This window comes from Mustelus asterias, chromosome 12 (assembly GCF_964213995.1).
Source record: "Mustelus asterias chromosome 12, sMusAst1.hap1.1, whole genome shotgun sequence".
NCBI lineage: Eukaryota > Metazoa > Chordata > Chondrichthyes > Carcharhiniformes > Triakidae > Mustelus > Mustelus asterias.
Window position 1 is genome coordinate 40,525,327 of NC_135812.1, and position 12,962 is coordinate 40,538,288.

At 42.1% G+C, this 12,962-nt stretch overlaps 1 protein-coding gene across 1 annotated transcript in view; it reads left to right on the forward strand.

Annotated features, from left to right (window-relative positions):
- tmem132e (transmembrane protein 132E) overlaps window positions 1-12,962 on the forward strand; it is a 735,345-nt gene that overhangs the window by 284,245 nt on the left and 438,138 nt on the right. Inside the window, exon 5 of the mRNA XM_078226016.1 lies at window positions 4,555-4,698. Coding sequence (XP_078082142.1) covers window positions 4,555-4,698 — 144 coding nt within the window. The remainder of the gene's footprint in view (window positions 1-4,554; window positions 4,699-12,962) is intronic.

The following is a 12,962-nucleotide window of genomic DNA, read 5'->3' on the forward strand; positions in this document are numbered from 1 at the left end:
GGTGAATTGACAGTCCTACAGAAAGTACTGTGCTGGGAGAGCTCAGATTACAGCTCTGGATCTTCATGAATTTCAATGAGAACCTGGGACATTTCAAATTCATACCGCAAATAGTCTTTGTTGTGACATCACTGACCAGCCAGTACCCTATAGTATCCTTTATTCTCTGTGCCTGGATAGATTTCTATTTACTGGTAAAATATTGCCTTAACTGAATATTATGGGGTAAAATTTTCAGCCCTTCCACTGTTATGCTTGTCACTTTCCACAACTGATAGGTGTATCTTCAGCCTTGAAAATAACATTTTAATTCAATTTGTTAAATTGTGTTTGAATGTTTTGTTTTTTGTTAAAGTGCCCCTTTAAGGGGCTTTCAATTAGTTAATTAGCTTCTATTTATTTATTTGGTATATAAATAGACACTTATGTCTAGTGAGTACCACAGAGCCTGGAGTGCATCACCTGGGAACATTATTTTAATTAAATTTACTAAGTTTTCTTTAAAATTTCTGTTTTGTTACAGTGCCCTTTTATGGGTTGTTCTTTCGCGAATTGTTCACTCAAAAAAGTATGAAGAGACAGTTCCACCAATACACTTGAGGCTATATGTGGTCACTGAGGGCTGCAGGGGATGTAGTGCATCATCAGTCCCAGGAACATTAATTTAATTTGTTAAATTTCCTTTGGAGTTTTTTGTTTACACAGTGAGCCCTTAATTTGTTAAACTGATTATTAGTTAATTTGTTTATCTTTTTTGGTATGTTCAGAAGAGTATAAAGAGACACTGATTGACAGGAGTAGAATCAAGAGTCATACCTACAATATTTTACTCTGTGAATAAATCAATTCCAAGTAAACACTGTCTGTGGTCTCTTCTTTTCTGACTATCAGGAGCACAACACTACTGTATGCATTTTCCATTATGTGAGGTTCACCAAATAGGGTGCAAACTATATCTTGGCTGGGTTGTTGTCAGTCTGCAACCCTTTGCAATTATTGAATGTCAGCTCCACCTGATATAACAACAATGCGAGACTGACATTATGCAGTGAAGGCCGATCGATGTCATCCGACCAGCTACACATCAAATGTTAAGCTTTTAATTGCCCTGCAGCTCTTGCTTTGGTTCCAAGGTTCAAAGTCACGTACGCTTATGTGTTTCTAAGCACATTTTAATATAGTATACATTTACTTTAATATCCTTCGTTGAATCCCTTTCTGAATCCTTTCCTATTCTCATGGGAACACTTGATGAGGTTTCAATTGAAAAGCTGTACAGAGAAATCCATAGTTTATACTCAATATTGTCCAAACTCTTACACATCAATCATATACATTACTTACCTTTTAGGAGGTTTTGAACTCAGATTTTTTTAATGGACTTTCTCCAATGTTTGTTGAATATGTGACAACATGATTAGTTGTCTGCTATTTATTCTCATGTGCTCCTTGTTGTTTATGATTGTGACGATTCCCTATCTGCCCCACAGCTATGTCTCATCATTCCATAAACTTCAACTCACCTAAAGTCTGCTGCTTATATTTTGCATCTCATAAGTGCTGCTTGTCTATTTTCTTCACTGATCGAGAAGGACCCACAGTCCTGCATTGCCTCAAATTAAAAATTCTTACCCTTGTGTTTAAAATCCTACATGGATTTGGCTCTCCCAGGCTCCCAGTAATCAGCCCAAACTGTCTATTTTTCTGATTCCAGCTTCTTGAACATCCTCTCCTTTTATTCAAGTTTGGAGAATGTACTTTCAGTTCAGAGGAAAATAGGTCACACTTTCTGTCATTGTCTCTATTTACCCCTCTGTCATTCCATATCTCTCTCTCCTCTTTTAATAATCTCAAAAAACAATACAGCACATGAACAGGTCCACCATACCTGCGCCGATCACATTGTCCTATCTAGACCAACCGCCTGCATCTCTCTATTCCCCCACCTGTTCACAGGTTTATCCAGATAAGTCTTAAATGTTGCCAATGTGTCTGTCTCAACCACCTCACTTGGCAGTGCATTCCAGACCCCCACCACCCTCTGTGTAAAAAACTTCCCCGCACATCTCTACTGAACATTTCCCCTCTTACCTTGAACTTGTGCCCCCTTGTAGTTGTCATTTCTGTCCTGGGAAAAAGCTTCCAACTGTTCACCTTATCTGTGCCCCTCATAATTTTATAAATTTCTATCAGGTCACTCCTCAACCTCCATCTTTCCAGGCAGAACAATCGCAGTTTATTCAATCTCTCCTCATAGCTAATACCCTCCATACCAGGCAACATCCTGGTAAACCTTTTCTGTACTCCCTCCAAAGCCTCCATGTCCTTCTGGTAGTGTGGTGACCAAAATTGGACACAGTATTCCAAATGTGGCCGAACCAATGTTTTATATAACTGGAACATAATTTGCCAATTTTTATTCTCGATGCTCCATCCGATGAAGGCAAGCATGCCATATGCTTTCTTCACCACCTTTTCCACCTGTGCTGCCACTTTTAAGGATCTGTGGACCTGTACTCCCAGATCTCTCTGTATGTCTATGCTGTTAATGGTTCTGCCATTTATTTTTTAGCTCCCACCTGAATCGGATCTACCAAAATGCATCATGTCGCATTTGAATCTTCTTGAAACCTACTTCTTCAACCAATGTTTAGTCACATTTCTTCATCTCTCTTGCTTCAACATTTGTTTTGCTCGCAACTTTGTAAAGTAGTTTGGGTTGTTTCTCCCACATTAAAAACACAATGTGAATGAAAGTTATTGTTATTATATGACATTCTTTGGTGTATTTAAAGAGAAACACCTGGGCCTGAATTTTTCGGATGACATCCGAAGAATCGTCAGGGAACACATCCCCACTGCTTTCGCAGCCAGTTTACATTCCAATGAGTGTGATTGGCTGCAGACAGGACTTGCGCCCTTTACTCAGGAGAAAGTCCTGCCTTAGGCAGCTATTGGCGAATGTGATTGGCTGGCAGCTCTCCAGTCCCTGAAGCTACTATGCTACTGTGGACAGAAGATGACGTTCAAGAAGACATCAGATACTAAATCCAGGAACCAGAGCCTCAGGTAAGTTCAAGGGGTTCCAGAGTAGGGAGGCTAGGTAGGCATCTGAACCTGAACCAGGGGGCGTCCAACTTAAGAACCGGGAATCTGATGGAGGTTTCCCTTTCCTGCCCGAGATGTAACATAGTTTAACTTCAGGCTTCCCCCACTGAGGTTCAATCTCCTGCCAGCCTAAAAATTGAGGCTGGGTGAGACATGGCCCTTAAGTGGCCAATTACAGAAAGAGTAGGCTTCCCATCTGAGGCTTTGCTTCCCCCAAGGCAGGAATCCAGTGAAAATCGCCCTCAATTTCACACATCAACACCACTACCACCCAACACCTCTCCACACCGCCCCCCCTCCTCCTTCCCACATCTGATGAGGGAGTGTAAAGTTCTGATTATGAAATTTTGCTCTCATTACTCCATTTGTGCAGAAATTTACTTCATGAAGAATACAAGACTTATTCGTTGTAATTACTGGACCCATGAAATGATGCTTTGCAACAAGCATGACATTAGTCATTTGTATTTCTATTATGTCCTAGATATCCAGCTTTCTGAACCTGTTGAAATAAAAATCACATTTTATGAAAGGCAATGAATACTCTTTTTCAATCAATTTTTTCCACTTGGTTCAAAGATTTTAGTCCAGCACCTTATTGCTTTTGCATTGAAGAGAGACAGCAGCTCTGTGCAACTTAGCATTATGGTGAATGGGTTCTATGTCAACAGTTACAGTTAGCAGAGCACTTTCAAAATCAGCAGCATAGTCTGCTGTAATTTTTGTTTGTATTTCTTCTAACCTTATTGTCATAAGGATTTTAGGAAAACGTAATGATGAGAATATGAAATTTTAGCATTGGTGAAATAACATTTATAATTACTGGTCTGTCAATTGTGGTGATTGTAAGGGGGGCCATTTGAGGTTAACGAAAATTGTCATAAAACATTGAAGCATTTCAGCTTGAGTGTTTCTCTTGGAACCATAGAAATATACAAAAATAATAACACAGAGACAGGCTATTCAGCCTTGTGTTTGTTGCGACCCAAAAGAAAAAAAATAAAAACTAGCTGACCATTCCAATCCCACCTTCCAGTACCCGGCCTGTAGTCTTGCAGGTTACAGCACTTAAAAGGTACAGATCCAAGTAGCTTTTAAATTAGTTAAGGGTTTCTTATAGAGCATTTTGAAATTGATAATACCAAGTGGATCTAGTTCCCTGTATTTGCAGCAGCTTCTGTTTTTCACCCTACTGTTGTTCATTAATGGCAATTAGAATAATTCTAAGGTTTTAAGGAGTGTGTTGAACATTTATTGAATATATGCACTAAGATTGATCTGATTGATTTGTAAAGTGCACTTCTGTATTCTGGGTTCTTATTATGAATAAACAGTATTTTTGCTGTAAATATGATAATAGTGAATTAGAACATCAGAATTATTTAATTTTTTGAGTTAATAATCCATTGAGTCTGACTGACTGCTATTTTGTTCAACATCTTTCAGGGTAAAGGCCAAAAAAGGAGTGAACCTGAAAAATATGTGGCCCAAAAACCCCGAAACTTGGCAGTTGAGATCAGAGATCTTGAATGGAGGAAAACACTCCACAGCCACAGTAGAGATGAATAGGAAGCAAGGAATATTATACAGGTGAGAACATTTAACACATACAAGTGGATCTACTATGGTATTCTCCACTGTGGAAGTAAATTTCCATCCCATTTCATGATTGCCTGTTGTAAATTTGATGGAAGAGTTGCAGAAATTCTGGAAAAATGATACTGATGACTATTTCTCATAGCTTTTGTGGCTCCTTCACCAGAAATATGATAGCTGATCTGAAAAACTATCATGGAACAAAAACAAACAATGCTGAAAAATCTCAGCAGGTCTGACAGCATCTGTGCAGAGAGAATAGAGCCAATGTTTTGAGTCAGGATGACCCTTTGCTAAAGCAGTATTTTGCCTTTAAACTATCATGGAAACTTATTCTCAGTAGTTGAAAAAATAAGGTCCCTCTTTGACCGGTTTCTATTTATGCTGTTTTCCTTTTGTTATATAGGAATATATAACAGCCCAGGAATCAGGATCTTTCTCTCATTGACTATAATCTATTCAATTTTGACAAAGTTGAAAATTCTGCCCCTTGCATTTTCTAATTGTTAGAAAAATATAGGTGGAATAATTTGAAGTTTTCATTTTAAATTTCAAATTCATTATTTAAATCAAATTAAATAAGAATGAAAAAGGCTATCTCTGTTGTTCAGCTTCATGAATGTTTTAAAATGTATGTAAACACAAATGAAATGGTACAACTACCAGTCAATACAATGCCATATCAGCTCTTTTTCTTTCAAACCCAGACATTTCAGAATGAGGCTATCAAGATGTTGTTATTTGCTGATCAGCTAAGTCTCTATATTAGCAGGAAAAATGATACAAGCTACAGAATTATAGCAGAAGCCAATCCTCAAGGCCCAGAACGCATGGGCTTCTTCTCCCACAGGATTTTTTAGTCTTTGAAATTCTCTTCCACAGAGAGCAGTGGCGGCTAGATCACTGAATTTATACAAGGCTGAGTTAAACAAACTTTTTGATTGACAAAGGAGTCAAGGGTTATTGCAGTCAGGCAGCAAAGTGGAGTTAAGGCCACAATCAGAGCAGCCATTATTTTATTGAATAGCAGAACAGGCTTGAGGGGTCGAATGGCCTACTCCTCTTCCTATTTGTATGATCATCTGGAAAGAAAAGTTATTTGAGCATTTTAAAACTGTGAAATTTGTGCCATTTATGTGTATGTTTGTTTCATTAGAAGTAACATTTCAAATGCAGACAATGAAAATAGAACAAAACTTACTCCAACTTATAAATCAAAGAAAGGGTTTAATAAAGAAACATCATTACCCCAACTTGGGGCCTCGTCCTGGGCCAATCCAAGCTCTCAATTCTACACAGGTTCTTATTTATAGCTGACTTATTACATCATTCTGCAATTGGTTCCATGGTGTACTGGGTTAGCTGACCCTTACATCTTGTTGCTATTGGTCACATTGCATCCAATACAAAGTTGTCACCGGTTACACTCTTTAACATGTTATGGTAGAAATTTGATTATTTTACTGGTTGTGTGTCAGTGGTTAATTTGGAACTTATTTATGGTTTTTGTGATTTTCTTTTTTGCTATTAAGGAGCGAGCTCATGTGGTATGTTTTTTTTCTGGTATTCTGCTATGTTCTACTGTCCAGAGTATTATGTTTAGGCAGTGTTTTTTTTTTGAGTGGTAAGCTTGAACAATATGGTTTTGAACAAACATAGTAGTAACAAAAGCTGTTGTTCCACAAATTTCATTTTGATTGTAACGATGGTCATTGCATTAAATCACCCATGAGGAACATTTCATACATTTTACAAATCTTTCGCTGCCACCATGCTGCCAGCCTTACCCTCTCCCAGAAGCTTTCCTCATTGCTTGCCCTTCACCATCTTTTCCATATCCCTGGTGTCCCGGCCAATATTTATTCTTCAATCAACATCACAGGAAAGACAGATCTGGTCATTATCACATTGTATTTATGGGAGTTTGCTGTGCTGGCTGTGTGTTTTCCACATCACAATAGTGGCTGCACTTCAAAGTACTTGTGATCATTGTGAAAAGTGCTGCATAAATGCAAGTCTTTCTTTCCTATCCTTCTACCCTTCTTGAGGTTCTTGAATCTCTTCCGGCATTGTGTAAAGTTCTTAGTTAGAATCATCTCAGCCCTCCCCACTAGGTCTGTATCATTCTAATGGAGCTTCCAAAGTACTCAACAGTGTTGCTCTTCTAGCTCTCATTCCTGCTAAAAGGAACACGTGGGATGCATCTGAAGATCACGTGGCTATTCTAGCAATTCTGCTTGAACCCAACATGTTTCTGCCACAAAAAACAGAACATGCTGGAAAATCTCAGCAGGTCTGATAGCATCTGTGGAGAGAGAATAGAACCATTGTTTTGAGTCAAGGTGACCCTTCATCAGAGTTCACGTTTCTGCCATTCTTCCAGTAAAGTGATGAAGGCTTTTAATTGGCAGCTCTTGCTTTTGAAAGGCTGCATCAGAACTCTTCACCCTCTACATCCTTGTGACAGTTAAACTTATCAAGAATAGTTTAACATGTCAAACCTATCCTGCACTACAATTGAGGATCCCAGGAACAAACTGACCATCTCCAATAAGAGATAATCTAACTGTCTCCCCTTGAGATTCAGTAGCATTATCATCACTGAATTCCCCACTCACAACATTCTGGGAATTGACCAGAAACTTAACTGGGCAAGCCATTTAAATATTGTGGCTACAAGAGCTGGTTAGCGGCTCGGAAATCTGCAGAGAGTAACTCATCTCCTGAATCCCCAAAGCCTGTCCACCATCTATAAGGAACAGGAGTGTAATGAAATACTCTCCATTTGTTTGGATGAGTGCAACTCCAATAACATTCAAGGTGCTCAATACCATCCACTACGAAGCAGCCCACTTGATTGGCACCCCATGCACCACCTTAAGCATTCATCCCCTCTGCTGCCATCACAAGATTCCAGTAGTGTGTGCCAGCTACAAGATGCACTACAGCAACTCACCAAGGCTCCTTTGACAGTATCTTCCAAACCTATGACCTCTACCACCGAGAAGGTCAAGGGCAACAGGTGCATGGGAACACCACCACCTTCAAGTTCCCCTCTTAAACCACACAACATCCCAACTTGGAGCTATATTGGTCTTCCTTCACTGGCACTGGCCACAATTCTGGAACTCCCATTTTAGTAGCACTGTGGGTGTTCTTATAACACATGGGAAATAGCGGTTCAAGAAGGCAACTCACTACCACCTTCTCAAGGACAATTCGCGATGGACAATAAATGTTAGCGTTGCCAGTGACGCCTGTATCCCAAGGACAAATAAGAAAAGAAAAAAATCTAAACCGACATATTTGAGAGTGTAATCTTCTGAGAAAAAAAATTCAAACTACATTACAAATAGGAAAGAAGTTACAAGTGGTTAACGTGCAGCAGTAATAAAATCCCTGGTTCTGATTATATATATTACAAGTGCAAGCTTGAGCAATTTTTCAACCTCAGCACATCTGAGATTCAATTACTGGTTTGCATCTCAGCCAGTTATTTTGTATTCTTTGTATTGTGCACAAGTAGTGTTTAAATTTATCATCAAAGCCAATTTAAGTTACTTTCCTATAATTGTTTTTTTTAATACCTGTTGTTACCCTCTATATATTCTGGAGTGAAATTTATTATGGGCATAAATTATTGAGTAATACAGAAAAAAATGTGTGGGTGGAGGAGGCCCCGATAACACTGTGAAGGGGGTTGTGGTGGTGCTGGGGGGAGTCTCACCTCAGTGCTGATCGGGGTGTCCTTTCAAGGCAGCGCACATATCTCTATCAGGCCCCGATCTGGCAGGCTGACCGCATCAACCACGGCCAATTTTCTTTTGTCAGAGTGGCTCAAGATCTGGTCTGAAAATTTGGCCATGCACCTGGAGAGATACACACCGGTTTTCAGTAAGAGCCTGACAGTCTTGACAAATTATGGGAAAATTCTGCTGCTAAAAATAGATGAGGGAACCACCTCCCCCCTCCACCATGGAATTTTTCATGGAATTCCTCCTTACCAAGGAACCTACCCTCCAGCACTGCCCCCTGACACTGCCTGTACACTGCTCCCCAAGTGGCAGTGTTAGGGTACTGCCCGGGCATGACCTTCTCAACCCTTGGGGGTTGTTCTTGGCTTGTGCCCCCAGTGGGTTCTGTTCTCCAGTTCCCTGTTTTAATAAACCTGTTGCAAACCTCACCATGTGATGCCATGCTGTCGGGGGGAGGAGAGTTTGCTACGTGGCCATTACATCACTGGTGGGGACAGAGACAATGAGCAGAAAAATCCCACTGGCGTGAAAGCCGTTTTAGGACACCCCTCAATTCCCCGCCATTTCCACCCGTCAAAAACTGGGCCAGAAAATCACCCCCTGCCCATCATGTCTCATGTTAATTGTAATCCACGATTAGGCAGCACTTGCTGAACAAGTCTAAATGAGCTAAGAATTACACTAATAGCCAATTTAAGATTAAGACTTGCAATGTAGATCACTTGCATTTGCCAGAAACTATATATTGTCATATATATGGCAAGGATAGGCAAGGACCTGTCACTTTGCTGGCAAAAGGTATATGTCAAGATATTGCACCTTTTTTGAATAAGCAAAAAAGAAGCATGGGAACAACGGCAGGAATTCTCTGGCCATCCCACCCTACTGCCGCTGCCAGCGAGAATGGAGAATTTGGTGCTGAGCCAAATCTCCTTTCACTGCAGGGGGATGGGAGAATCCTGGCTACGGGTGAATTCAGAGAATCCGGCCCAATAGCTCTCAGGTGCATTCACCATAGCAATATTTTGATCAGCCTAAGCTGACTTGCCAATCAATCCACACCCCTTTTCTCCAGCAGCAAAAATTGTTGCTCTCATTGACATTTGGCATTCTTGCATCGGTCCTGTTGAGTACAAGATAAAAAGCTTCAACAGTATGTCTCGTTATTCACCAGTACTCAAGTTTTATACAATCAGATTCAATATTCTCACGGTTCCAAGATTACCAAATACTGCATAACACCGGATACTGCATAATTATCAAACTATATTAACCAAAAGAATTTTATGTATTTATGAACTTAATCATCCTTCACAATAGTTTGATGTTTTAAAGCAGGTATTGCTGGTGGCATTCAATTTTTAATTAATATCTTTCTTAAAGAGTGGTAAGAATATGGAACTCACTGCCACAAGGAGTGGTTGAAGCAAATAGTATAGATGCATTTAAGGGGAAGCTAACCAAGTACATGAAACTGACAGGAATAGAGGATTACGATAGATTTAGATGAGAGAAAATGGGAGGAGGCTGAGTGGAGTATAAATGCCAACATGGACTGGTTGTGTCAAGTGACTTATTTCTGTGTTGTTTATCCTATTCATTCTTACGTAACCCTAAAACAGATTTATTCGTTAAAGTGTCTGGTATAATTCTGGAATTTTCATGGGATATAGCAAAATGCCTGATGCACTCATAGGTATTGAAGGATACATATAAGTTGTAATTTATGTTCATTAGAAAACAGAAGATTGTAAACACTAATTACTTCATGATCCAAAAGAAATCGCGGCTGTGATTCTTCCAAAAGTGCTGAATTGGCAGGAAAATTGTTCTAGATCCCGACTGTTTTCTCAGTTCAGCTTCTCACTCAAATCTCCACACTCTGTGCACTGCAGAGGTCCCAGTCGTGAATATCATTAAAAACCCGGGGGGGCGGGGCCTATTCACGTTGGAGTCTGACAGCTCTGGAAATCTGCGCATGCGCAGTGGCTCCGATCTGTCAGGCACCCCGTTTGCTGGCCAGCTCGATCGCTGGCCAGCCTGGGAACACCACAGTGCTGCCCCTCCAGACCCCCACCCCCCACGACCCGATCGTGGCCCCCATAACATTTCCTGGACCCCCCCCCCCGCACCCATCCCAAAGCACCCCAATGCACAGCAGCCCCCACAGCACTGGCGATCCCCACAGCCCCCTCACCCTGGCAGACTCCCCCCCCCACATCGAGCCTCCCAGGGTCGGAACACGCCCCCCCCCCCAACCTGGAGGCAGACCCCCTTCCGGCATACCAGCTATCCCCCTCCCCCCATCCTCAACCCACCGAGCCTCCCGGGGTCAGAACACGTTCACCACCCCCCAACCCAGTGGCACACCCCCTCCTGGCATACCAGCTACCCCCCCCCCTCCTGCAGCCTGCCCCAATCACTGCCCTCCCTCCATCCCAGACTGATCCTGTCTGCAGAGTGGCAGCGGGACTCCCCAACCCCACCGATTGCCCCTATAGCCCAGCCACAATGGGCCCCACTCCCTTGACGTTGCCCAATGCTCAATGGGCAGTGCCAAGGTGCCGCCTGGGCATGGCACTTTGCCCCTTGGGCAATGCCAAGGGCCGCCCGACCCCCTTGGGGGCCCCGATTGCCCCCCCTTCATTCCGGAACTGAAAGTTCCCGATAATTAGATTTAAAATACATTTTTAAAAGATTCAAATTACTTACCTGCCTTCCCGCCGGTTTCCAGCGTGGCCTGACCGTCGACTGTTCGCCGGCTCTGGGAGATGCGCATGCGTTCCTGGTGCATGCACAAGTCCCGGTACAAGGCTGGCGACGTGCATCTCCCACTGCGACCTGCCCGAAAAGTTGCGGATCGCAATGGGAGAATTACGGCCTACATTCCTGAACAAAATGTTGTCAGAAGGCCATATTGATACATGTGTCCTGCACTATCAGCCATTTTCAGTTTCGACCTTCCTTCCTGGATGTGTGATGTGCATGTTAAGAGAGATCAGGAAGGCAGACTATTAACCAGAAATTTATACAAACACAAATGAGATGCAATGAAAGCAAAAGAGACAAAAGACAGTGGAGAGGTTAAGAATCGAAGAACCTGTATTGGTATAATCTCTTTTACATCTTTAGGGCATCTGCGGGTCGGATCAAGGAAAACCCCAAGGCTTTTTACTCTTATGTGAGGAATAAAAGAATGACCAGGGTGAGGTTAGGGTCGGTCAAGGACAGTAGTGGGAACTTGTATATGGAGTCAGTAGAGATAGGAGAGGTGATGAATGAATACTTTTCTTCAGTGTTCACCAAGGAGAGGGGCCATGTTTTTGAGGAAGAGAAGGTGTTACAGGCTAACACCCTCTGGAGGAAATAGATGTTCGGAGGGAGGATGGACTAGCAGTTTTGAATAAACTGAAGGTCGATAAGTCCCCTGGGCCTGATGAAATATATCCTAGGATTCTTTGGGAGGCAAGGGATGAGATTGCAGAGCCTTTGGTTTTGATCTTTGGGTCCTCACTGTCCACGGGGATGGTGCCAGAGGATTGGAGAGTGGTGAATGTTGTTCCTCTGTTTAAGAAAGGGAATAAAAATGACCCTGGTAATTATAGGCCGGTTAGTCTTACTTCGGTGGTTGGTAAGTTGATGGAAAAGGTCCTTAGGGATGGGATTTACGACCATTTAGAAAGATGCGGATTAATCCGGGATAGTCAGCACGGATTCGTGAAGGGCAAGTCGTGCCTCACAAATTTGATAGAATTTTTTGAGGAGGTAACTAAGTGTGTTGATGAAAGTAGGGCAGTTGATGTCATATACATGGATTTTAGTAAGGCGTTTGATAAGGTCCCCCATGGTTGGCTTATGATGAAAGTAAGGAGGTGTGGGATAGAGGGAAAGTTGGCCGATTGGATAGGTAACTGGCTGTCTGATCGAAGACAGAGGGTGGTGGTGGATGGAAAATTTTTGGATTGGAGGCAGGTTGCTAGCGGAGTGCCACAGGGATCAGTGCTTGGTCTTCTGCTATTTGTGATTTTTATTAATGACCTAGAGGAGGGGGCTGAAGGGTGGATGAGTACCTTTGCTGATGACACCAAGATTGGTGGAGTAGTGGATGAGGTGCAGGGCTGTTGTAGGCTGCAAAGAGACATAGATAGGATGCAAAGCTGGGCTGAAAAATGGCAGATGGAGTTTAACCCTGATAAATGTGAGGTGATTCATTTTGGTAGGACAAATTTAAATGTGGATTACATGGTCAAAGGTAGGGTTCTAAAGACTGTGGAGGAACAGAGAGATCTTGGGGTCCATGTCCACAGATCTCTGAAGGTTGCCACTCAAGTGGATAGAGCTGTGAAGAAGGCCTATAGTGTGTTAGCTTTTATTAACAGGGGGTTGGAGTTTAAGAGCCGTGAGGTTATGCTGCAACTGTACAGGACCTTGGTGAGACCACATTTGGAATATTGTGTGCAGTTCTGGTCACCTCACTATAAGAAGGATGTGGAAGCGCTGGAA